General features: G+C 48.6%; 1 protein-coding gene across 6 annotated transcripts in view; it reads left to right on the top strand.

The window, feature by feature from the left end:
• The window catches only part of UBR4 (ubiquitin protein ligase E3 component n-recognin 4), an 88682-nt gene that overhangs the window by 17619 nt on the left and 45259 nt on the right, over window positions 1-25804 (top strand). For 2 of the 6 annotated variants that reach the window (XM_085559026.1, XM_085559025.1), the window contains exons 26-62: window positions 561-685; window positions 1107-1204; window positions 1326-1483; window positions 2179-2388; window positions 2930-3031; window positions 3922-4022; window positions 4213-4411; window positions 4531-4719; window positions 5201-5264; window positions 5415-5606; window positions 6185-6255; window positions 6381-6528; window positions 6982-7209; window positions 7379-7549; window positions 7644-7826; window positions 9855-10013; window positions 10620-10772; window positions 11087-11314; window positions 12075-12232; window positions 13322-13493; window positions 13642-13843; window positions 15245-15408; window positions 15793-16009; window positions 16393-16609; window positions 17950-17982; window positions 19066-19129; window positions 19547-19681; window positions 19998-20172; window positions 20402-20539; window positions 20971-21092; window positions 21649-21760; window positions 22244-22374; window positions 22511-22688; window positions 22872-22976; window positions 23453-23608; window positions 24694-24862; window positions 25666-25762. In XM_085559026.1, the coding sequence (XP_085415152.1) occupies window positions 561-685; window positions 1107-1204; window positions 1326-1483; window positions 2179-2388; window positions 2930-3031; window positions 3922-4022; window positions 4213-4411; window positions 4531-4719; window positions 5201-5264; window positions 5415-5606; window positions 6185-6255; window positions 6381-6528; window positions 6982-7209; window positions 7379-7549; window positions 7644-7826; window positions 9855-10013; window positions 10620-10772; window positions 11087-11314; window positions 12075-12232; window positions 13322-13493; window positions 13642-13843; window positions 15245-15408; window positions 15793-16009; window positions 16393-16609; window positions 17950-17982; window positions 19066-19129; window positions 19547-19681; window positions 19998-20172; window positions 20402-20539; window positions 20971-21092; window positions 21649-21760; window positions 22244-22374; window positions 22511-22688; window positions 22872-22976; window positions 23453-23608; window positions 24694-24862; window positions 25666-25762 (5524 nt within the window). The remainder of the gene's footprint in view (window positions 1-560; window positions 686-1106; window positions 1205-1325; window positions 1484-2178; window positions 2389-2929; window positions 3032-3921; window positions 4023-4212; window positions 4412-4530; window positions 4720-5200; window positions 5265-5414; window positions 5607-6184; window positions 6256-6380; window positions 6529-6981; window positions 7210-7378; window positions 7550-7643; window positions 7827-9854; window positions 10014-10619; window positions 10773-11086; window positions 11315-12074; window positions 12233-13321; window positions 13494-13641; window positions 13844-15244; window positions 15409-15792; window positions 16010-16392; window positions 16610-17949; window positions 17983-19065; window positions 19130-19546; window positions 19682-19997; window positions 20173-20401; window positions 20540-20970; window positions 21093-21648; window positions 21761-22243; window positions 22375-22510; window positions 22689-22871; window positions 22977-23452; window positions 23609-24693; window positions 24863-25665; window positions 25763-25804) is intronic. The other 4 variants (XM_077788201.2, XM_077788200.2, XM_077788202.2 and 1 more) reach the window with 4 other exon arrangements.

Raw genomic sequence — 25804 nt, 5'->3', positions numbered from 1 at the left:
ATTTTGTGTGGTGTTTTCTTAGAAGTGCCTGGGAGCTTTTAGTCTGAAGTAATTACTTTGTGTCCTCCAGAGGGTCCCTTGCTTTAAAAGAAGAATAACAAGTAGCTTCTCAAGCCATGCATGGGACTTTGTTGTTTCTGAGTAGCCACCTTGTCTGATCTTCAAGGCTTCCTTGCAAGTTTGCAAAACCACCTTTTCCTCCAAAGATAAAACCACCCTCTAGGATAGTGCTACTTAAGGTTATTTCTCTGGCATAATACTGAGGCTGTCAGACCATCAAGAAAGAGAGGGGGGGTTAATTCTTACATTAAAAATCTAAATTCTTCTAAACTCTCGTTAGAACCTGTGTAGAAGAAAGCAAAAATAAATCAGCTTTTTCTTTTTGGGCACTTCTCCTGGTAAGTAGCTTAGAGGGGATAAAAGCCCAGAAGTCCCTTAGTGGTGTGAGATGAAGTGTGGGGCAGAACTTCAGAAGTTGGTGTTTTATCTGTCACTCCATGGACACACTCAGTTCCGAAGCGCAGAGCCGATTGCTGAGGTAAATCCCCTCCATGCTGCAGGTCCTACTTGCTGCGGAGCCTCTCGGAGGAGGCCTCCTCGGACAGCAGACCCTCCGAGGAGAAGCTGCGGGGCTACGCCGCTGTCCTGGCCATCGGCTCCGGCCGCTGCAAGTCCAACACTCTGGGTGAGGAGCAGGGCAGTGCTGGGGCTCGGGGTGCCCCACTGCAGCTGGATCTTCCCAATTTCAAAGTGATCTCCAGCACTGTTCAAATGAGTGAGGTGTGCTGCCAGCAGCACACTGCAGAGTCTCTTCAGTATCCTACCAGCTGAAACAGCTGGGTAAACCTTGAAAGGATCATTATCTTGTGGGCTCCTAGGGATCAGTGAAATGTTTTTGTAACCATATTGGAGCTTGTGGCGTGGAATAACAAGGGGTACTTTGAAATGTTGGTATGCTGAATACTTCTATGAATTAGTATTTGTGCCATGTTTTCTGCAGTTTTAATAAAGTGAAAGAAGCTGGGATGCTCTTAAAAGCTTAGGGATTATTTTTACTTGTAGACCTATGACTTTATTCAGTGCCTGATTGTTCTGTGTAACTGCAGGTCCAACCCTTGTCCAGAACCTGCCATCAGTTGTGCAGACCCTGTGTGAATCCTGGAACAACATCCACACCAACGAGTTCCCCAACATTGGCTCATGGGTGAGTCCAGCCTCAGGGCCTGACGTGGTGTGAGTTGCAGCTGCAGGCATTGCTGGGATTGGGGGCAGTGTGTGGCTCTGTCCCAGTGCAGGGCTCTGACGTGTGTGTGTGTCGTCCCCAGCGCAATGCCTTTGCCAACGACACCATCCCTGCAGAAAGCTACATCAGCGCCGTGCAGGCCGCCCACCTGGGCACCCTCTGCAGCCAGAGCCTGCCCCTGGCAGCCTCCCTCAAGCACACCCTGCTGTCCCTGGTCAGGCTCACCGGGGATCTCATCATGTAAGTCAGGCCTTGTGCTACTCTGTGTGTTGCACACGCTGCTGGGTGCTTTGGTCTGTGTCCTCCAGGGCTGACTTGAGGCTGTGTCTGTGCAACACTTACTGGCCTGGCACTGGTTCTGACCTCAGCCTTCCAGTTCACAGTTCCAAGTACCAAATGAATGACAGGCAGTCTTTGTCTTCCTGTAGTATCTCCAAAACTCAAGCTCCCTGGGGGAAACCTGTTAGTCAAATATGGACTTGAAGAAAAGGGGATATAAACTAACATGATATGGATCTAACTAATTCATTTGTGTTTTGTTATCATTCACTTGCGTGAAGTCTTTAATGTTTAAAGAAAAGTGAAATGCCATTTTTTTTCCAGGGAGTTAGTCTAAAGTACTCTGAAACCAAAAAGTAGTTGTTGACAATGCGGACAACCGTGCATCAAAGCCATGATATATGATAGTGGGACTGTCTAGGCAAATGTTGTAACTGTATATATACAAAAGTAACATGTAGAATTTTCCAAAGGGTAACTCTTTTTCTGAGGGGGAAAATGGCTGGGACAGTGTTTTTATCCCACCTTTACAAAAAGGGTTTCATCACTGACTTCCATCCAGAGTTGTGCCTCACTTAATGTGAATTCTGGTTTCCAGCAGGGATGATCTGTGATACATTGTGTGGAGAATTAACTTGTGTCCTTGTCTTTTCAAGCTGGTCAGATGATCCAAACCCACCCCAGGTGATCCATTCCCTGCTGCCCCTCCTTCTGGAGACCAGCACAGAGAGCGTGGCAGAAATCAGCAGCAACTCCCTGGAAAGGATCCTGGGCCCGGCGGACTCCGATGAGTTCCTGGCACGTGTTTATGAGAAGTTGATCACGGGGTGCTATAACATACTGGCCCATCATTCTGACCCAAACAGGTAACAAACCTGTGTGCAAAGATTGGCTACAGCAGGGTTGGTTCTGGAACAGAAAAAATCAGCTTGTTTTTGTCTATTGAAAGCTTCTGTACTTGTATACTAGAAATATGAGATTTTTTTTTCACATTACTAGAATTGTGGAGTGGGGGTGAGAGCAAGAGAGAATGGGGAGGAGTAACAGTAGAAGAGATTTGAGGTGTAAAAGGAGAAGCTCTTTATAGGAATTTGTGTGTGAGGTGTCTGAAAGGTCTGGATTATTTTAGGTTTCTGGCTGGGATTTGCCTTACAGCATCATGTGTCCCTTTGTTCTAACTTGGTGGATTTGTTGGTGATTATGTAAAGTTGTTCATTCATCAGTTGTTTTTCTCCTCTGTCTGTTGGAGGAATAGCTGCTTTCAATTGGTGGAAAAATTACTGGAATTGTAATGGCAAATAGATCACTTCTGGCCTCTCAGAACTGTTGTGACTGTTGAAATTGTTTTTAGATGTTCTTATTTCATCCTCATGTATTTGATCCTTACCTATCCCTCTTAATCCTCAGTGGCTTGGATGAGTCCATCTTGGAGGAATGTTTGCAGCATCTGGAGAAACAGCTGGAGAGCAGCCAGGCCAGAAAAGCCATGGAGGAGTTCTTTTCAGAAAGGTGAAGTCACCGTGGAAGTTGTAGCTCAAGGACTTCATTTCTCATCCGTTTTCTGTTAGCTTGTCAGTGTAGACAGCAAGGTGATGTTAATGCCATTGTACAGGAAAATACAGACTCTGTAGAGCCAGAATATCCTTCAGGCAGTGCAGGAGAGTGGGAGAGACTCTGGGGGGAGAGGACCTGGATCTTTGGCCAAATCAGATATTGAGAGAGGCCTCACAGTGATTATCAGTGGGGAATCTTACAGGATAATTGTTCTGTCAGAGCAGGTTTCTGAGAGATGCTGCTCCATAAGGCACTTACAGACCAAGCTGCAAAATCCCAAATTCTCTCAGTGCTTCTGTGAGGCCACAGGTTGATAATTATAAGGGTGGGGGGGGGAGGGTTGGCCTGCCTTAGAATCCTAAAGATAAATTGTGCTGGCAGCAGCCTAGAACAGTTGTGATAGAAATAGCCTAGCACAATCACAGTGTTCTGAGTATGAGGTGAGCAAGAGAAGAGGCTTTCTCTATCAGAAAGCTGACCATTGCCCTGTTTTTCTCTCTACCTGTTGAACAGTTCAGAATGAAAGCAGCCTGGTGGCTGTGCACTGTTAGCATGGAAGGGAAAGATAGGCAAGAAAATCTTGACTTCTGTTTTGGAGCCAGTTCAGGCCCTTTTGTGACTGGATATGTAGAGAACACTGAAAATGCTACTGAGGAGCCCATTTATGAGTTTTGGTCTGAGCTGGGTTTGCTGTTTGGCTGAAAGCAGTTTCTGTGGTTTGGCTGCTGAGCAGTGCTAACAAACTCCTGCCAGCCTGAAACGTGAGGGTGGAGAGAAGTGGAGCCAGTGGAGAAGGGGAATGGGCTGCTCTTTACAAAGCTGACTTAATTCTCTGCTCTTTACAGTGGAGAGCTGGTGCAGATCATGATGGCGACGGCCAACGAGAACCTCTCGGCCAAGTTCTGTAACAGGGTGCTGAAATTCTTCACCAAGCTCTTCCAGCTGAGTAAGTGCCAGTAGGATCTCCTCCATCCTGCCTTTTCCACTTCACACTGCTCTTGTGTTGTCTGAGATTGCAAGGTGCTTGGAAGAAAATCTGTGGGAGGGAGTGGGGTCACAGCTTCACGCTTTCCAGGAAAGCCATTTTCACACATGCTCCTTGGAGCATCTGTCACTGACAGTAACTTTCCCCCCAGCTGAGAAGAGCCCCAACCCCAGCCTGCTGCGCCTCTGCGGCTCCCTGGCCCAGCTGGCCTGTGTGGAGCCCGTGAGACTGCAGGCCTGGCTGACCAGGATGACCATGTCCCCCCCCAAGGACTCGGACCAGCTGGACGTGGTGCAGGAGAACAGGCAGCTGCTGCAGCTCCTGACCACTTACATTGTTCGGGAGAACAGGTAAAGCACGGCCTTGGTCCTGTCTTGTGTGTGCTCTGCAAATGTTCTCTAGAGCAATCTTGTGTGGGTTGTGCTGGTTCTTTGTGGTACCTGTGTGAAACTCTCCTCTTTTTGCTCAGCCAAGTGGGGGAAGGCGTGTGCACTGTTCTGCTCAGCACTCTGATACCAATGGCAACAGAGATGTTGGCCAATGGGGATGGCACGGGCTTTCCTGAGCTGATGGTCGTCATGGCAACTTTGGCCAGTGCAGGACAAGGGGCAGGACACCTCCAGCTTCATGGTGCTGCTGTGGACTGGCTGGGCAGATGGTAAGAGTGAACTCTGTACTGTTGATGCTTCATTTGTGGGGTTTTAAAATTTATTTTGGGGACAGAAATTTGTGTTTACAGATAATTCTTTCTCTCTTAGTTTATTGTTTGTTGTTCGGGATACAGTGTCTGAGGGAGGCTGATTCATGTCCATCTGTTCCAAACAATCATATTTTGTTTTGTTACTCTGGGTGGTTTAATTACTGCATTTATGCATTCCCTGTTGTTAATCTAAAGCAAACTGAATGCTTGAAGCAGTTGGTCAGGACTGAGTTTATTCTTCTCAAAGACTGTCAGCTGGAGTGAGGGATTTTGGACTCCTCATCCCAAGGAGTGTTCCAGGCCAGGTTGGATGGGGCTTGGTCCAGCTTGGGATAGTGGAAGGTGTCCCTGCCCATGGCAGGGGGTGGGATGAGATGGGCTTTAGGATCCTTTCCATCCTGAACCATTCTGTAGTAATTCCCAGTGTTCTGTGTTGCAGCAAGAAATACCTGTCTCAAAAGAACGTGGTAGAGAAAATGAATGCCAACGTCATGCAAGGGAAGGTAAGACTTGTGCTGGTGCTGCCCTTGCAGGAATGACTCCCAGTCACGAATTCAGCTGTCCTGGTTTGGTTTGGTTGCCTGGTGGGAATTTTAAAGCCATTTGACCAGGGGGTGACTCTCCTGTGATTTTCCTTGCCTTCTGCTCCCCAGCACGTGACAATCCTGGAGTGCACGTGCCACATCGTGTCCTACCTGGCCGATGTCACCAACGCCCTGAGCCAGAGCAGCGGGCAGGGCCCCAGCCACCTCTCCGTGGACGGCGAGGAGCGCGCCATCGAGGTGGACTCGGACTGGGTGGAGGAGCTGGCTGTGGAGGAGGAGGACTCCCAGGCTGAGGACTCGGTAGGCAGCAGGCACAGTGGATGCTGCAAAAGGACAGGAGGGCTTACTTTGAACCTCCCAAATCACTCGGCTTATCAATTGAGATTTTGTGTTCACTGAGTGAACGACCCATGTCAGGTCTGGAGGAGAGGATCTGTCATTTCCGCATAGATGTGTTAACTTTGTGATGTCAACAAATATTTAAATTTTTTTAAATTAAAAAATGAAGAAATGGAATAAAATAGGCTTGTTCCTGCTGGTTGGCTGGAAATTAGTAGTTTTTGTATCAGCAAGCAACTTAGATTAGTAATATAACTTCTGTTGAGTAGTGAGAAAAAGCTGTTAGAATGTGTCCTTAATTTTTTGTATCAATTTTTTTGTTACAATTTATTTTTTTTCTGTTAACCATTTTGTGTTACTACAATGTGTCACCATCTCCTCTCTCCATGTGGTTTGATACCAGCTGCCTTCTAGCTCAGTGTTGCTAAAATTTGCTATTCTTAAAATGTGTCTTTGGTGTCTGGGGAATTTATTCTGTACACGTACTTTACTGTAGCTGCAGTTAGAACACCTTCCTAAAACGATTTTCTTCTGGATAGGATGAAGATTCTCTCTGTAATAAACTCTGTACCTTCACCATCACACAGAAAGAATTCATGAATCAACACTGGTAAGAATCTCAAGCTTGTGTTCAGAGTTTCAGTGTGTTATTTCTGGCCACTGGGAAGGAAACTAGTGTAGTTTGTGAGCCTCAAGGCACTGCCTGTCAAAACTCACCTGGCTTATTTTGGGCAGGTACCACTGTCACACTTGCAAGATGGTTGATGGGGTTGGTGTTTGCACAGTTTGTGCTAAAGTTTGTCACAAGGATCATGAGATTTCTTACGCCAAGTACGGATCCTTCTTCTGTGACTGTGGAGCCAAAGAGGATGGCAGCTGCCTGGTAAATTCTTTATGTCTTCATTTTCAAGTCCTTTGCAATTTTCTGTTCTGCAGTAGGTTATGTCAGGATTTGAGTACTCAGAAGTGTTAAGACTTGAAGGCTTTGACTTTATAATGAACCCTCAGAATTTACAGCTTGCCTGGAAATTAATTTTTTTGCACCAAATAAGAGCATTGGTAAATCTGCATCCTAGTGACTCCTGAGATGCTACCTGCCTTTACAGAATTTGCTGCACAGCAAAAAACAGCTTTTCCCATGTTTTCCACTAGCAGCAAATGAAATAGTTATATCTTAAATATGGAAAGTTTTTAATCCTTGGGTGGAGACTCACATGCAGGATGCTATTTCTTTAGAACTATGCTTGAATTGCTGCTTTTACAATCTGTGTTCACTTCATCAGTATAGCCAGTTTGAGCCTGGTTTGGGGTTTTAGCGTTACTCTGTCATTCCCAGGCGTTGGTGAAGAGAACTCCCAGCAGTGGGATGAGCTCTACCATGAAGGAATCAGCCTTCCAGAGCGAGCCCCGCGTGCCCGAGAGCGTCATCCGCCACGCCAGCACGTCCCCGGCTGAGAAGGCCAAGGTCACCATCAGCGAGGGCAAGGGCCCCGACGAGGAGAAGCCCAAAAAGAGCAGCCTGTGCAGAAACGTGGAGGGCTGTCGAGAGGAGCTGCAGTCCCAGGTATAATTGTCAGCTTCTAAACAGAGATGGGTTATAATGAGGATCTTGGGCAGGCTGGGTTGGTTATAAGCTGAGATGAGAGGGTCATAAAGGGGTGTCAGGCTTTAAAAAGCAGTTCATGTGCAGCTCCCATCTCTTGTTTCTCATTTGCCTGATCTGTTTCTTGTAGGCCAACTTTTCCTTTGCACCTTTGGTGCTGGAGATGCTGAATTTCCTGATGGATGCCATCCAGGTCAACTTCCAGCAAGCTTCAGCCATGGGGAGCAGCAGCCGTGCCCAGCAGGCTCTCAGTGAGCTCCACACTTTGGACAAATCAGTAGAAATGACAGATCAGTTGATGGTACGGAACAAAAGGAATGAACAGTGTGGATGGGGGGAGTGGCTTTTAAACAGAGACATTCCAGTGACACCCTCTGGTGCTTCCCCCGGCTCAGGTCCCCACCCTCGGCTCGCAGGAAGGCGCCTTTGAGAACGTGCGCATGAACTACAGCGGGGACCAGGGCCAGACCATCCGGCAGCTGATCAGCGCGCACGTGCTGCGGCGCGTGGCCATGTGCGTGCTGTCCTCGCCCCACGGCCGCCGCCAGCACCTGGCTGTGAGCCACGAGAAGGGCAAGGTGAGCCCCCACGGAGCCCTGCTCCCGAGGGAGGGGAACAGTGCTGGAACCCTGGGCTCCCGAGGGAGGGGAACTGTGCTGGAGCCCTGGGCTCCCAGGGAAAGGGAACTGTGCTGGAGCCCTGGGCTCCCGAGGGAGGGGAACTGTGCTGGAGCCCTGGGCTCCTGAGGGAGGGGAACTGTGCTGGAGCCCTGGGCTCCCAGGGAAAGGGAACTGTGCTGGAGCCCTGGGCTCCCGAGGGAGGGGAACTGTGCTGGAACCCTGGGCTCCCGAGGGAGGGGAACTGTGCTGGAGCCCTGGGCTCCTGAGGGAGGGAAACTGTGTTGGAGCCCTGGGTTCCCAGGGAAAGGGAACTGTGTTGGAGCCCTGGGTTCCCAGGGAAAGGGAACTGTGCTGGAGCCCTGGGTTCCCAGGGAAAGGGAACTGTGCTGGAGCCCTGTGCTCCCAGGGAAAGGGAACTGTGCTGGAGCCCTGGGCTCCCGAGGGAGGGGAACTGTGCTGGAGCCCTGGGCTCCCAGGGAAAGGGAACTGTGCTGGAGCCCTGGGCTCCCAGGGAAAGGGAACTGTGCTGGAGCCCTGGGCTCCCAGGGAAAGGGAACTGTGCTGGAGCCCTGGGCTTCCAGGGAAAGGGAACTCTGCTGGAGCCCTGGGCTTCCAGGGAAAGGGAACTGTGCTGGAGCCCTGGGCTCCCGAGGGAAGGGGAGCTGTGCAGCATCCTGGGGTTTCCAAGTGAAGTGGAACAGTGCTGGATGCACTGGATTCCCAGGGAAGTGGAACAGTGCTGGATGCACTGGATTCCCAGGGAAATGGCACAGTGCTGGATGCACTGGGTTCCCAGGGAAATGGCACAGTGCTGGATGCACTGGGTTCCCAGGGAGAGGGAACAGTGCCGAGGAACAGGCAGGACTAAGGTTTGTTCTGCCTGTCTTGATATCTGGTGTGAAGTTTTGCGTAGCTATGGGGAACCTCTTGTAGGAAAAACTGTTAGGAAGAAAAGTTCTGCAGCAGGAGCAGTGAGAACAACTCACTGCCATCACCCACATCACTGCAGCCACCTGAGAGGATCTTGGAGTCGGGTGGTCCATGACTCAGAGAAATGACAAGAGGAAATGGCCTTAAGGTGCACTAAGGGAGGTTAATATAAGCAAAAATTTGTCTGCAGGAGTAGTCAGACTTTGGAATAAGTTGCCCAGACATTGGAATAAGTCACCCAGAGAAGTGATAGAGTCACCAACTCTGGAGGTGTTCAAGAAGTGTCTGGACATGGCACTTGGGGATGTAGTTAGGGGTGATTATGGTGGTTCTGGGGTGATGGTTGGACTCGGTGATCTCATGGATCCCTTCCAGCCTTGATGATTCTGATTCAGAATCAACTGAATAACTGTGGGATCTGGAAGTGAAATGCCTGATTCCCCTCAGTTGCAGAGTTGAATGACCAAGTTCAGTCTGTAGTTCTGGTTCTGTAACTGTGGGATCTGGAATTGAAATGCCTGACTGCCCTCAGTTACAGTCAGATAACCAAGTTCAATCTGTGGTTCTGTTTCTGTAACTGGGATCTGGAATTGAAATGCCTGACTGCCCTCAGTTACAGTCAGATAACCAAGTTCAATCTGTGGTTCTGCTTTTGTAACTGGGATCTGGAATTGAAGTGCCTGACTGCCCTCAGGTACAGTCAGATAACCAAGTTAAATCTGTGGTTCTGCTTTTGTAACTGGGATCTGGAATTGAAGTGCCTGACTGCCCTCAGTTACAGTCAGATAACCAAGTTCAATCTGTGGTTCTGTTTCTGTAACTGTGGGATCTGGAATTGAAGTGCCTGACTGCCCTCAGTTACAGTCAGATAACCAAGTTCAGTTTGTGGTTCTGTTTCTGTAACTGGGATCTGGAATTGAAGTGCCTGACTGCCCTCAAGTACAGTCAGATAACCAAGTTCAATCTGTGGTTCTGGTTCTGTAACTGGGATCTGGAATTGAAGTGCCTGACTGCCCTCAGTTACAGTCAGATAACTGAGCTCGTGCTGTGGTGCAGATCACAGTGCTCCAGCTCTCAGCCCTGCTGAAACAAGCCGACTCCAGCAAAAGGAAGCTGACCCTCACCCGCCTGGCATCGGCGCCCGTCCCGTTCACTGTGCTGAGCCTGACTGGGAATCCCTGCAAGGAGGACTACCTGGCTGTGTGTGGGCTGAAGGTAAGTGCCTGCCAAAGCCTTTTCCAGGGAGCTGCAAACATCAGCTGAAAGCCAGCTGGAGCAGCACTGTTTGCTCTGAGGAGTTAGCACGGAGCTGCCTCCAAAGTTCTGTCACTAATTCAGCTCCTGATTCACTTTCCTACTAGATAGATAAGGTATAAAAAGCAGACCCTGTATGAACAATATGATTAATGAGACAGTGCTTTGAAATAGTATTTCTTATTGTATTTAGGCTGATTTTGTTATTTTGTTTTAAGACAAGAGTCAAGGTTTAGTCATATCAAACTTAGTGTGTTAAAACTAGTCTGTAACAATTAGTGTTCTTTGGCAAGGATTCCTCTTTTTTGTATTCCCCCAAATTTAGATTCAACTTTCCCTGTGCAGAATTTACAGATGTGTTATTTAGCTGAGAAAAAGCTGCATTCTCTGTAGTGTTTTTCTTTTCAAACCTTCATGTCATTTATCTTCAGTGCAGGAAATTGAGATTTAGATTCTCTGAATCATTATTTGCTGTAAGAGAAATGCTGACTTTTAACTCCATTCTTGGCTTCAAATATTTGTAAACACTTTATTTTAATACTTAACCAATTTTCTCCATTACTCCAGGATTGCCATGTGTTAACATTCAGCAGCTCTGGATCAGTCTCTGATCATTTGGTGCTTCATCCCCAACTGGCCACTGGGAATTTCATCATCAAAGCCGTGTGGCTGCCAGGATCTCAAACAGAGCTGGCCATTGTCACTGCAGACTTTGTGAAGGTATGTCTGGCCATGAGCTGTTGATGATAGAGCTTCTGGCAGACATCAGAGTCTGGATACTCAGGGAGTTGCATGTGGGAGAATGTGGTAATATTCTTAGAAATTAATTGGAAATATAAATTTGAGATGTTTGGGCTGTTCTTGCAAGGAAAAGCAAACCCAAAGAACTCAAAGATAAAAAAAGCCCCAAACTGTAACACCTCATGGGGATTCCCTCATCTCAGCCCTTGTTCATTTGCACTGTTCTGTATCATAGCAGTTAATTCTACCTTGATACTCATTGTAGTTAATTATTTCTTTGGTTCTTCCCACAGATTTATGACCTCTCAGTAGATGCCTTGAGTCCAACTTTCTACTTCCTCCTACCGAGTTCCAAAATCAGGGATGTCACTTTCCTGTTCAACGAGGAGGGGAAGAACATCATTGTGATCATGTCCTCTGCTGGCTACATCTACACACAGCTCATGGAGGAGGCCAGCAGTGCCCAGCACGGGCCCTTCTATGTCACCAATGTGCTTGAAGTCAACCACGAGGACCTGAAGGTGCTGCTGACTTCCCTTTCTCTCTTTTTTTTGCATCTTCTGTTTGAAGGCAGAAGTTTCTTTTTTTTTTCCCTTCTCCTTTCAAGCCCCCTGATCTAGATCAAGGAGCTTTCTCATTCCTCTAAAGAGAGAAATATCCTTACAGTAAAAGGAGGTGGGGGTGAAAATTAAACCCCTTGATCCTTTCATCTAGAAAATGGAGCATGTTTTCCATGGCTGGCTCTGAAGTCATGCCCAGCAGGATTTCTCAGCGGGGAGATGCCTTCAGAGCAGTGCTGTTCTCAGAGCAAGGCACTCCAAAGGTGCCGGAGCAGAAGGGATAAATCACCATGGCTGGGGCTGGAGAGCTGCAATCAGGCTTTGTTTCTTCTCTTGAGGATGACCTTTAAAATCTCTCTAGTGTTTTTACCCTAGCTGCTTCAAAACAGGAATAGATGGGAAGGAGGCTTTCAGGAAGGTCTTTTATGAGCTGGGCATCCAAGGGATACTCCATGTGACACTGTCACACAGCGCTGAGGGTGTTACCTACAGCCTCCGGGTGTGCAGGCTCAGCATCCCCTCCCAGAGCCTTTGAAGTGTCTGATGGATGAGTTCACCCAGGAGTTCAGCTTAGAAAATTGTCATTTAGGGCTCTGTTCTCTTACTGCTGGGGAGGAGGGGCGGCTTTGGGAATAATTCCATCGTAAATTTAAAAGCTTGACAGAGTGTTTGGGGATATTTGTGTCTGTGTTAAATGTTGGCATTTCTCTGGATCCCCCAGGACAGCAATGGCCAGGTGGCAGGAGGGGGGGTGTCAGTCTATTACTCCCACGTGCTGCAGATGTTGTTCTTCAGCTACTGCCAAGGCAAATCCTTCGCAGCCACCATCAGCCGAGCCAGCCTGGAAGTGCAGCGGCTCTTCCCAATTAACATCAAGAGGTGAGGATCCTGGGGAACACTCCCTGCATTTTTATTTCTTTCTTTCTTTAATAAATACAGTGTATTATTAAGCATCCCTGCTCTGAATGGCCAAGCAGTGCGGTGAAGATTCCCTGTTGGCCGATGATTTCTTGCTACTTTTCATGGTTCTTCTGTCCTAATGGACTTGGGTGATCCTTGTGGGTCGCTTCCAGCTCAGGAATTCCATGATATCCCAGTTGCAGAATGATTAGAAACCAAAACTGGCTGTTTCAGCAGTGAGCCACACATGCATTTTGTCCTCCCAGCAGGATTTCAGAGCAGAAAGGTGTGTGCAGAGCAGTGGAGCTGCACAGAGTGAGCTGCTCGAGGTGCAGCCGCTGGAACCGATGGGATTATCCGCCCTCGCCGAGGCGGCCGGGAAGGAAGTCTTTGTTTCCTTTCAGCACCACTGCTGCAGTGGACCTTGTGCATTGTGCATGTTAAGGCTGATTTTCAGACTCCCTTGAGAGAAACCAATCTCTTACTCTATGAATGTGGCAAGAAAAAGACAGTTCTATTTTGCTTTCTGATACACAGTGCAGGGGCTGGGCACTCAGGCCACAGACTCTTCACTGGCCTGACACAAAGGCACTGTCACTAGTGGGCTCTGAAGGAGGGTCAGGTTCCAAGAGCTCCTGAACTCCAGCTGAGTTTGCCTTAATCTTTTTGCAGTTCTGTTTCCACTTTTTCCAGTGAGCAGACACTGATTCTCCTGCAGTAGCCTTTGCTTGTTGCTGCTAGATGTGTTGAAATATGGAATTGTTCATCCATTCAGATGAAATCATCGCTGAAAGCCATTTATAAATTGCCTCCTTGATTTGGGGCAAAAATGCAACACTAAGCCAGTTTTTCTTCAAGTTTGCAGGGTAAGGATCAGGGCTGAAGACAGGGGTACTCGTGGTTTCTGCCCACTGTGGTGATGGTTTCAGGTTTCTCACTTGTCATCGATGCAGTGCTTGATTCCCTGCTCAGGACAAAGCTTTAACTGATTTGAGCGCAGTGAAATTTGTGTGGTTTTGCTTGTGCTGCTCCTTAAACAAATGTCATTGTTCCCTTTGTCCTTTGCAGTTCCAATGGTGGCAGTAAGACTTCTCCAGCCCTGTGTCAGTGGTCTGAGGTGATGAACCACCCTGGCCTGGTGTGCTGTGTCCAGCAGACCACGGGTGTCCCACTGGTGGTGATGGTGAAGCCAGACACCTTCCTCATTCAGGAGATTAAGACCTTGCCAGCCAAAGCAAAGGTTAGTCAGGGTTCCCTGTATTTTTGACACTTAAAATTTGGTTTCTTGTTCTTCTATCAACCAGATTTCCAGAGTCTTGGCAGCCTTTCTAATACAAAGAGTTTATTTCTCCAGTCAAGAGTTACCAAGCCCTTGCCTTGCCTTGCAGATCCAGGACATGGTGGCCATCCGTCACACGGCCTGCAACGAGCAGCAGAGGACCACCATGATCCTGCTGTGTGAGGATGGCAGCCTGAGGATCTACATGGCCAACGTGGAGAACACATCCTACTGGCTGCAGCCCTCTCTGCAGCCCAGCAGCGTCATCAGCATCATGAAACCCGTGCGCAAGCGCAAGGCAGCCGCCATCAGTAAGGGCTCCTCCCGTGGCCTTTGTGACTCATGGTCCTGGGGTGCAAGATAAGTGTGTGTTCTGTTTGCCATCTGTTAGAGGTGTGGCAGTTATCTTCTGTTCGTAGAAAAGGATCAAGGTGCCAAAATCTGTCTTGTTATGAAAAGACAGGTGTCTGCTAAGGAAGGCAGGAGCCTCCCCTCAAATGGGCAGTGTAAACCCCCTCCCTCTGAATTGGTATAATTTTGAAATTAAGGGGCTCTCAGGCAAATATATGGAAGCAGGAATAACAGTTCTTTATTTGGGAAGAATTTTTTTTAAATAAAATAAACAATGCAGTAATACAAAACAACACTGACACAGTCAGGGAGGTGGCACAGTCCCATCCCAGGGGGGCTCAGCCCTCCTGCAGTGCCAGCTGTGCTTCTGCTGGAGCAGGATCCTGCACAAGGGGGGAATTTTCCTCTGGAGCTCCAGGGCTGGGGGAGATGGGCCTGGGCTTCCTCTGGGAATGCAGTGGAGAAGAAAGCTGCTCCTCTGGGAATGCAGTGGAGAAGAAAGCTGCTCCTCTGGGAATGCAGTGGGAAAGAGCTGCTGCTCTGCGAATACAGTGGGAAAAGGCTGCTGTGGTGTCCCAAAATCTTAGATTGGATCCAGGTAGGAATGCTTGGCTCCTCCCCCTGGGCAGAGCATCTCCCACTGGGATGATGGAATTTTATCAGCCAGGCAGTGACACTCAATGACCCATGAACAAAAGATAATTAATAATTAATAACAGAAGCTATCTCCTCGAGGGAGGATTGGCTTGTGGAAGAGAGAAAGAAAACTGCCCAATGAACAGAAGATAACTGCCCCACCTCTAACAGATGGCAAAGAGAATACACACTTATCTTGCAATCCAGCACACTAATGGAGATGTAAAGATTGATATGCATCATCTAAATACTTACAACAGTCATTCTGACAATTACCTAAGTACTGGCTAAGTGGATAAAATATTTCCACAGATGAATGTTGGAACCCTGGTTACTGAGAATTTTATGCTTTCTGTGCTGGTAGGCACTGACCCTCAAGAGAACACCGCATTTGACCTGAAGCTGTAGAGAAGGCTTCCAAAATTAAATAATAAAACTAAGATTATTAGTGCATAATTTAAATAAAAGTGTATAATATCACATAGTAGAAAACTCGGAGTTTAAAGTTTTAAAATACGGTAATATATATAAAAGAAGATAGAAGTTTTTAGACAGAGACGAGTCCTTCTTTTTCACCTTCTTCTTCCTAAGTTTGAGTAGTAAAAAATCCAACAGATGTATATAGAAATACTTTCCAAAGGACGCGAGTTGTTTCTGCAGGTTTTTTACTACAACTTTGCCTGTTTAGAATGTCTTTTGTCATAAGGATCTCTTTCCCCTTCTAGCAACTCGCACATCCAGCCAGGTGAACTTCCCCATTGACTTCTTTGAGCACAACCAGCAGCTGACAGACGTGGAGTTCGGGGGCAATGACCTGCTGCAGGTCTACAATGCCCAGCAGATCAAGCACCGGCTCAACTCCACGGGCATGTATGTGGCCAACACAAAGGTGAGTGGGGCAGTCTGGGGACTCTGCTGGGCTTCTGGGTGACATTACTGTTCATGTTGATACCATGCCTTGCCTTAAGGAGACTGCTTTGTTCAAATGACCCTGCACAAATACTCTAATTCAGTAAACAGTGGAGGCACCTCTGTACAGAGTCCTTGCCTTCAGAGGGAGTTTTGAGCTGTGGTTTGTTTTCTGCAGCCCGGGGGTTTCACCATCGAGGTGACCAACAACAACAGTACAATGGTGATGATGGGCATGCAGATCCTTTGAGCTGTGGTTTGTTTTCTGCAGCCCCGGGGTTTCACCATCGAGGTGACCAACAGCAACAGCACCATGGTGATGATGGGCATGCAGATCCTTTGAGCTGTGGTTTGTTCTCTGCAGCCCGGGGGTTTCACCATCGAGGTGACCAACAACAACAGCACCATGGTGATGACAGGCATGCGGATCCAGATCGGCACGCAGGCCATCGAGCGCGCTCCCTCCTACCTGGAGATCTTCGGCCGCACCATGCAGCTCAACATGACCCGGGCCCGCTGGTTTGACTTCCCCTTCACCCGCGAGGAGGCCCTGCAGGCTGACAAGAAGCTCACCATCTTCAGTAAGGCTCTGTGCACTGCTTGCTCTGACCAGCTGATGGGTTGGTTTGGGTGGGGTGAAGCTGCTTCGCCTCACAGCAGGGAGTTGCCACAATCCATTCATTTGCCCTGACTGCAAAAACAGTCTGAGGGGGAAACCCTGAACGTTTCATAACTTTATTGATGGCCCAGTTTCTTGCTGCTGTGAGTGAGCTTTCAGTAGTCCAGCTCAATGATTTTGCACTGAGGCAAGAGAAGGAAAGTGGCCTTGCAAAGGAGATGGCACTGTCAGTGGCTGTGTATTAATGACAATGTAGTTGCTGTCCTGGTCCTGTGAAACGAGGCTGGTTTGTATCCAAAAGCTACAGTTTTCTCAGTTTTTAAGAAATTTCTCTCATCGCTACAGTTGGGGCTTCTGTGGATCCTGCTGGAGTCACCATGATGGATTCCATTAAAATTTATGGCAAAACCAAAGAGCAGTTTGGCTGGCCTGACGAGCCCCCCGAGGACTTCCCATCTGCTTCTGTGAGCAACGTTTGTCCCCCAAACCTCAACCAAGGGAATGGCACTGGGGACACCGAGTCTGCTGCCCCTGCTGCTGCCAGTGGGACTGTCCTGGAGAGGTATTTCCAGTCTTTCCCTTGTTTCTCCTTGGAAATGGGTTGTTGTGGCAGGCACTTGGGTGTACTCATGTGCTTTTCCTGACTTGGAGAACTGGAGGGAATTCATGAGTTGTTCTCACTGCCTTACACAGCAACAACTGAAATCTGGGTTTGATTATCTTGGTAGGGGGGTTTGTGGTGGCTCTTGGTTGATCTGGTGCAGTAGATGGGTAGAGCTGTGTGCTTGCTTGTGCTGCCTAGTTCATTTTTCAGCAGTCTCAAGGAGTTCAAAGCAATTTCTGCTGCTGTGGTACATTCTTTCATTTCAAGTTGGCCCTTTTTTGGTCTCTGGAGCTCACAAAGGTCAGGCCTCTCTGAAGTTAAGCTCAGTTTTGAGGCGGGCTTTGTGTGTGACCCTGCTTTAGGCTTGTGGCTCCCACCAACTTGCCTTGTGCCTCAGGCTGAGCTGTTGTGCTGGGGAAGGTGTTGGGTTTTCAACCCCCATATCCATGCTGAGAGCCAAACCTCAAGGGTGACTTGGACATAAATGTAGTTTTGTTTAAGAACCTGTGTTCTTTCTTAAGTCCATGCTCTGTTTTCCTTTGAACTCATACAGTCTGTATCATAAGGGTTGTAAAAGCAGCAAGGACAGGAGGGAAACAGCTCAAAGAGGAAGTGGTACTGCTGAAAAATGAGCATTTCAGAGGCAACAATCACTGCTCAGCTGTAAGGAAGTGGTGGTTAAGTTTGTCTGACTGAAATTCTCAGGTGGAGGCTCAGGACTTGAAGTGCCACTTAGGCCCAGTTGAAGGACCTGTTCAGCCATCCTTTAATATTTTGTCTAATAGTCCATGGGATTTTTTCCTGTGTTTATTTTCCCTTTCCTTCCCTCCTCTGCCATGACATCCCCACAAGATGTCCCTCTCAGCACAGACATACTCTCTGGTTTTTCAGAGCAGTGGGATTATATTCTAAAAATTCAGATATAAAAAAAATATTCTCCCTATTTGGTGTTACCTTCTGAAGGGCCTCTGGAGTAGGAACAGCTGATGGCAGGCAGGAGGCAGCTTTTCTATTCAAGTGTGGTGTCTGCACTCGAATTTAAGCCTGGGTGGTGCTTTAGGTGGTGCTTTAAGTGCTGCTTGGCTTCTCTGTGTGAGGTGACTTGGCTCATCTCTGTCTTTGTTTTGCTCCAGACCGTTGTGTGCTGCCCAGGTAGAGAGACCCTGCTTAGACTGACACTCCCCTGGCTTCCTGATTTCCCCATTTAATTTGCCTTTTGCTTAGATTGTGTTCTAGGGAGTTTTTCTGTGAGCTTTACACATTTTTTTTTTTTTTCCTTTTTCTTTGCTCCCCCAAAGTTCTGACACTGAGTCCCTAACCATCCTGGACCGGTTAGTATGGCATCCTTTTCTCTGCACGAATGCGTGTGTGTCAGAGACAGAACACATGGTGTGGCTTTTGGTGACTGGGATTCTTTTTGTTTTCCAAGTGACATTTGCTTCTTTACATTCTGGTCATTGCATGGCAGATGGTTTAGCAAAAGATGAGGTGGTTTGCAGATTTTTGCTTTACACGGCATAACTTTGCTTATTTGACAGACTCCTCTCTGCTTTGTTCCTTCCTTGTGCCTTCTTATCCCACTTCTGTTCCCTCCAAGCTGTATGAGGGTGGCTGTGGGGAGGGAGATGTTATTTATCACCACCAGACCAGACAATTGTTCCTTCTACCTTCCAATCCTACACTGCTATTTTCCCCCTTAATGCTCTCTCTTCCCTGCTTTTTCCTGTATCTTCCTGCTCCTTCTGGTGTGTCAGATGGCATTTCAGGTAGTTCTACCTGAACTGTGTGCTGCTACAGGGACTTTGCTGCCACTTGTAAATCAGGTTTTCCCTCGGGACAAGTGTTTTCCCAGCCTGCTCACTGATTCCTCAGCATCCCTCGCTTGGGGTCACACCCAGTGCTCTGAGTTAATTTTTCTCTGGAATATTTTGTGCTGAAAGTCCAAATTGGAAAGAGCAACCTGTGTGAAAATAGCAAGCGAGTAGAACGTTGCTCCCTTAGCAAAGTCGGTTCCGCTTTTTCCCATGTGTCATAGCCAGCCTTGATCTGCAGTCATCTGTACGTCTGGGGGCCATGGTGAATTGGGACTGTCAAGACAATCCAAGTTATCCCTGCTGCAGGCTGCGTAAGGAAATGTTTTATCCTCTTTGGGAGAGAAAAGCCCCTGTCTTTCAGCTGTGGATTATTAAAGCAGTCCTAAGTTTGTCTGTGAGCGCGAGCCAGGTTTAACTCTGGTCTGTAACACAATGAAATGATATGCATGGTGCCTGTGGCAGGTTTTATCATGCTTTGATTTTGTACTTGGCATTCGTTAGCTGTCTCTGAGCTACTCATGACTGTAGCCCGCATAAAGCAAAGTGCTAAGGAGAGAGAAGGGTTGCTGTACTCAAGCCTGCTTTCCTCTCTCCCTCCAGGCTAGTAGTGAGTTCTTTAGAAGCGCTGGAAAGCTGCTTTGCAGTGGGACCAGTCAACGAGAAGGCAAGTAACTTTCTGAATACATTCCTGAGCTTTGGAGCTGGGGAGGAGGGGCGAGCTCAGCACTACCTCCTGCAGCCCCGGGGGCCTGATAGGAGCAGAGCCGCATCCCTTTTGCTCAGAGCACTGATCTGAAAGTTGCCTTAGCCAAAAGCGTTTGAAACTAGTTTAGAATGACAATTGGCATTTGCATTTAGCGCTGGTGGGCTTTTTGTGCTGAGGAGTGACCTCGTTTACAGAAACAGCAGGGTAGGAGCCCATAAATCTCAAAGGGACTTTTCTCGTGTAGACATGTGAAGTGTTCCCTAAATGTCAAATAGTAAATGGAGGGAGGCTATCAAAAGGGTGTTGAGGGAGGGGAGCTGCAGGTACACTGAGTGATGGTAAATATACTGAATAATGGGGTTTGTCTGTTCTTAGGAGAAGAATAAGATTGCAGCTCAGGAACTGGCTACTGTGCTGCTGTCCATGCCAGCCCCTTCCAGCGTGCAGCAGCAGACCAAGAGCCTCCTGGCCAGCTTGCACACCAGCCGTTCAGCCTACCACAACCACAAGGTACTGCCCAGGGCATGGATTTGGGGGCTCCTGGAACCTGCCAGGTCATGGCTGAGGTGCAGAAGAGCCCTAGAGAGCCCTTCCTCCATGCAGCACAAACCTCCTGTCCCCTCTCCCTTTAGCTCCTGCTGCCTGCCCTGCTGGCTTTTCTGTTTCACCAGAGCTGTGTGATGCTGTGACCTGTTAGCATTGCTTGCCCTTCTTTAGACAATAGGTGCCAGGTTTCCCCAGGATCTGTCCTGTGATTGTGCTTCAGCTGCTTTCTTGTGCTGCAGTCAGTTGTTTTTCTTTGCCTGTGTTATGTCTCGCTCTACAGGATCAAGCACTGCTAAGCAAAGCCATTCAGTATTTGACTTCCTCAACCAAAGAAGGAAAGGACCTTGATCCCGAGGTATTCCAGAGGCTGGTCATCACTGCTCGATCCATTGCTATTATGAGACCCAACAATCTGGTCCACTACACAGAATCCAGGCTGCCACAGCTGGAAACAGGTAGATAAGTCTGTAATTTTCTCTAAGTTTCTGTTGTGATAATTGAAGCTGTGCTGGGTGTCAGGTTTGGAGTGGCAGAGACTGGTTTTGACACATTTGGTAGGTGTGTGATATCCTGCTGATGAGAACATCAAAGCCTCTGAAAAAAGCCATTTCAAATAAACTTGGTGTTACCCTCATTAAGGTTTTCCCCTGCACATTTCTGAGAGGTGTTTTTTAATCTGTGCAGAGAGTGAAGAAGGGCAGGAGGCCCAGAAACACACGGAAGGAGAGGGCTGCACCTTCATTACCCAGCTGGTGAACCACTTCTGGAAGCTCCATGCATCAAAACCCAAAAACGCCTTCCTGGCCCCTGCCTGCCTGCCAGGTGGGAGAGCTCTTCCTTTACTATTGGCTAGCCTGTGGCTTCTGGAGGGGCCTGTTTTAAGTTTGTGAGCAGATAACATGACTTTTCAATGCTAGTGCTGCACTGAGGGCTTTGTGATGTGGAGCTGCAGATTCTGCTTCAAAGCTTTTGTTCAGGGGCATGTGTATTGTGCCAGGAAGAAGGGACTGATGATTGATTTACCCACATTTGTCTTCGTGGGTGGGGTTAGAGGATATTCAGTGGTGCTGGTGTAATGAGTTCACAATATTCCATCAGACAGACAAGACTGGCTCAGTCTGGATTGAAAATCAATATATTTGTGCTGTTAACACTGTGCCTTGAAGTCTGCAAACAAAAGATGCTTCCTGCAGTGCCTCATTCTGTACTGAAATACAGAGAGCTGATTTCAGTCCTGCTTTTATTCCTGCTAGGTCTCACTCACGTTGAAGCCACAGTCAATGCTTTGGTGGATATTATCCATGGATACTGCACGTGTGAGCTGGACTGTATCCATACTGCATCCAAGATCTACATGCAGATGTTACTTTGCCCAGTATGTCACCTTGCTCTGCCCTGCCTCAGCCTCTAATTGCACCAGGGGAGGTTTAGATTGGACATCTGGAAAAATTTCTTTGTGGAAGGGTGTTCCAGCCTGCCACAGGCTGCCCAGAGCAGTGGTTGAGTCCCCACCCCTGGAGGGATTTAAAGGTGTAGATGTGGCACTTAGGGACATGGGTTAGGGGGATTGGCGGTGTTGGGTTTATGGTTGGGCTTGATCTCAGAGGGCTTTTTCAACCTAAATGTTTCCATGATTCTGTAATGAGAAAAAAATTGAATGTGGGCGAATACAAAGTACAGACACAAAATACTGCCAAAAACACCCAGCCAGAAGTGAATGAAGGAGGATTCTCCCTCTCTCCTTGTGTTCTAGTAATGTTTGTCACGTGCTGCGTGTGGAATTACAAGTGTGTTGCTTTGTGGGAGTTGACTCGTGTCCTACATGAACCATGACTGACAAGAGTCACAAGTGTATTTTTATCATCTTTCCAAATGCTGTGAAAAAGGACTTGGAGGTTAATGAGTGTAATGATGGACTGTTCACCCTGCAGGACCCAGCAGTAAGCTTTTCCTGCAAGCAAGCTTTGATCAGGGTGCTGAGACCCCGGAACAAGCGGCGCCACGTGACCCTGCCATCGTCCCCCCGCAGCAACACCCCCATGGGTACGCCAGCATGGCCTCTTGACTGCTCAGAAAGGACAAGAAAATAAAGTGGTCTTGTTATAAACCGAGACTAAAAAATACTAAAATCAGCTTCTTTCCTTTCTTTTGCTCTCTTAAACCCCTTTTTGTTTAATAAACTCTCACCTTTTCATTGATATTTTGGGATTCACAAAAGAGATCTCTCTGAGATACTCCCCTTTCAGTGACAGGAAAATCTGATCATTTTATCTAGAGAGCAGTAATCTAGAGTTAGTATTTCTATGCATGTTTTCAGGTTCTAATAAATCAGTGCACATTAAAGACTTGTGCAGATGAAAATTATCAGAGTTCCATCCAAGAGAGGTTTTTCAGTATTGAAACAAATGGTGTGTCAGGGAGTCTCTTGGTAACTGAGGGTAGCTTGGGTTTTTTCCCAGCATTAACTACTATGTTTGGGATGGGATGAGGAGCTGTGCATTTATCAACTCCTGCTTTGCCACTCAGGAGATAAGGATGATGATGATGATGATGATGCAGAAGACAAGCTGCAGAGCTCTGGGATAGCAAATGGAGAGCACATCCGACAGGAGAGCCAGGAGCAGAGCGAGGTGGATCACGGGGACTTTGAGATGGTGGTGAGTCCAGAGCTTCTCCCTGGAGCCTTTGAAGTGTGCCAGGACTTGAGTTAATTTAGTTCTTATGAACCTGTTTGTAGTGATCCCTTGCTGGTGGTGGTCTGGGGAAAGATCTCACTGTGTTTCCCCTCCACAGTCTGAATCCATGGTTCTGGAGACTTCTGAGAATGTGAACAATGGAAATCCTTCTCCTCTGGAGGCTCTCCTGGCTGGAGCAGAGGGCTTCCCTCCAATGCTGGATATCCCTCCAGATGCAGATGACGAGACAATGGTGGAGTTGGCTATTGCCCTGAGCCTGCAACAAGATCAGCAAGGTCAGATGTGGGCACTCTTGGCAGGCAAAAAGGGGATGAAAACTGGGAAAGAAATGAGGCAAAACTCTTGGTGTCATCACCAGTGAATGCATGATAGCAGAACTATGAAAGGTACAAAAAAATGCCTGAGTTAACTTCATTCTCTCAAATGGAAGATGCTCACAGCTAGTTCTCTGCTTGCAGGGAGCAGCAGCAGTGCCCTGGGACTGCAGAGCTTAGGACTGTCCGGCCAAGCTCCCAGCTCCTCCTCTCTCGACGCTGGAACGCTCTCAGACACAACAGCATCAGGTAACTGTTCACTGCAAGGCATCTTCTTTTTCAGATTTTGACCTAAGTAATGCCTTAAGATTGGTTTGCAAATATGGTTTGGAAGAGCCAGTGATTACTATTGGCTTCTTGTATTTTTGAGAGTGTACTTACAGCTTTTTCCTGCTTTGATTGACTCTCACTGTAGACTTCTGAGGAAGTTATTTCCTCTCTTCAAACTAAAGCAGACAAAACAAAGCATGTGCTGTATTTCCTTTGCATTTATAAACAACCAGACATTGCTCTTTAAATAACTGTGCATGCCTGTGTGTTTGATAGAGAAGCTTTCCTCTCGGGATATCTCCCCTCCACTGCTTTAACTGTCCTGCTGGTCACCCCCAAAGCTCCCTTTCCATTTGGAGCTGGCCCCAAGCCCCACGCCCTGTCCCTGCAGCCTTTCCCTGGTAGCGCGAGCGTCGTTTGCAGTTGTTCCCAGGCAGTGTTTTTACTTGTAACAGCTCTCTTTATTCTCTTAGCTCCAGCCTCCGACGACGAGGGCAGCACGGCGGCCACGGACGGCTCCACGCTGCGGACGTCGCCCGCGGAGCACGGCGGCAGCGTGGGCTCGGAGAGCGGCGGCAGCGCCGTGGACTCGGTGGCCGGGGAGCACAGCGGTGAGTGAGCCCTGCTGCGTCCCTGCTGCGCCCCTGCTGCGCCCCTGCTGCGCCCCTGCTGCAGCTCTGCTCCCTCCTTGCTCCCTCCCTGCTGCACCCTTGCTGCCACAGCCTTGCCCACCATGGGCTCATGCGGGTGACCCCTGGCACTGAGGGAATCTCAGTTCCCAGTGGCTGCTGCCATCCATCATTTCGTGGGTTCTGCCCCAGTGCCCACAGATGGAATGTTGTCTGCCTTTTGTGGTTCTCTGGAAGTGCAGAATCTGCAGCAGATTTTGCTGGGCTGTAATAACAGAATCATCGAAGCCCAGAATGGTTTGGCTGGGAAGGGACCTTACTGATCATCCTATACCAACCCCAAGGCAGGGACACCTTCCACCATCTCAGGGTTGCTCCAAGCCCTGTCAAACCTGGCCTTGGACACTTCCAGGGATGGGGCAGTCACAGCTTCTCTGGACAACCTGTGCCAGGGCTTCATCACCCTCTGAGTAAAGAATTTCCTCCTAATATCCCATCTAATTCTGCCCTTGCTCAGCTTAAAGTCACTGCCCCCGGTCCTGTCACTCTCTCCCCATATAAAAAGTCCCTCTCCCTCCTATTCATAAGAACCCAGTACTCTATAAGGTAAGGTATGGGAGGCCACAGCAAGGTCTCCCCAGAGCCTTTGCCTCTCAGAATGCCTAGAGCAAGACTGAGACAATTCACTATGCTGCCGGTTAAGTTTGGATGAGATAGGATTCATTCCTCTCTTTTTAGTTTGGGACTGATACCCAGGAAAAATAATCACAGCCTCCTATTAAAAATTGTCTGATTGTCTGCACTGCCCATCCAAGCACTGTCTGACTGAGTTTGAATTACTGCTGTGGGACCAGTTCAGTTTGGGCCACAAAGATGAGGGTGGCAAAGAAAATATTTCTACAAATGCATTCCCAGCCTCTCTTTAGGCTTTAATAAGAGAACCAAAGCCAGCATCTCCCTTGAACCACGATTGATTGCAAAGTGCAGCTCAGCTGTGCTGGTGGATACGGAGCAGGGAAGGTGCTCGTTGGGTTGCTGATGTTGTGTTTCCCTGTTTTCCTTGCCAGTGTCTGGCCGGAGCAGCGCCTACGGGGACACCACGGCCGAGGGCCACCCGGCGGGGCCGGGCAGCGTCAGCTCCAGCACAGGAGCCATCAGCACCACCACGGGCCAGCAGGAGGGAGAGGGCTCCGAGGGGGAAGGGGAGGCAGAGGGGGACGTCCACACCAGCAACAGGCAAGAGGCTTTGTTTCCTCTTGAGGAAGAAGAGCTGTGCTCTGGGGGATGTTTGCAGAGGAGGGGGCTGTGGGGCTGCAGTTCCAGGAGCATCACTTGTGACTGCTGGGTAACCAAAGTGGAAAGTCAGAAACAGACTAGAGCAAACTGCCACTGCAAAAACATGGAATGTCCTGAGGTGGAAGGGACCCACAAATATCATCCAGTCCAACCCCTGGCTCTGCCAATCCCAACAATCTCACCCTCTTCACCCCAACGTTGTCCAAACGCTCCTGGAGCTCTGGCAGCCCCGGGGCTGTGCCCATTCCCCGGGGAGCCTACTCAGTGCACCCTCTGTGCAATCATCATGTGGTGTGATAAACACACCCAGTGTGTGTCCCACAAAACTGCTGCCTCTAGGAAGTGATGAAAAAGTGCTGCATGGGTCTAGTTAACACGGAATCACTAAAATCTTGGGAGCCTGTGAAATTCAGTGTTAGGACAAAAGCATATGCAAGTGTCCTTTGGGAGCACGGGCAGTTTTTAATCTGTGGGAGCAGGTGCTCAGTCCTGCTCCAGGGCAGTGTGGAGCTGATTTGCAGGATGTTCCCGTACAGTTGTAATGCCCAGGTGGCCAGGCCTGGGCAGTGTGGCTCCATTGTCAGAGGCGCTCTGCATCCTTGGCATTGCTCCCCCATGAAGTCAGAGCAAGTCCTCTCCTCCCTGGGAGGATTTGGTGGCTGGGGGTTTCTGGGGCAGATTGGAGACCCTGCTGGCTGTGGTGTGTTCTGTGCTGTGTCTGACTGCTGGCTCTGAATCCCCAGGCTGCACATGGTCCGGCTGATGCTGCTGGAGCGGCTGCTGCAGAATCTCCCCCAGCTGAGGAACGTGGGAGGGGTCCGGGCCATCCCTTACATGCAGGTGAGTGAGGAGGGCTCAGAGTTAAGCCCAAATCAAACAGTT

The sequence above is a fragment of the Lonchura striata genome, chromosome 21 (genome assembly GCF_050655825.1).
Source record: "Lonchura striata isolate lonStrDom1 chromosome 21, ASM5065582v1, whole genome shotgun sequence".
Taxonomy (NCBI): Eukaryota; Metazoa; Chordata; class Aves; order Passeriformes; family Estrildidae; genus Lonchura; species Lonchura striata.
This window is presented reverse-complemented; position numbering and strand designations above follow the sequence as displayed.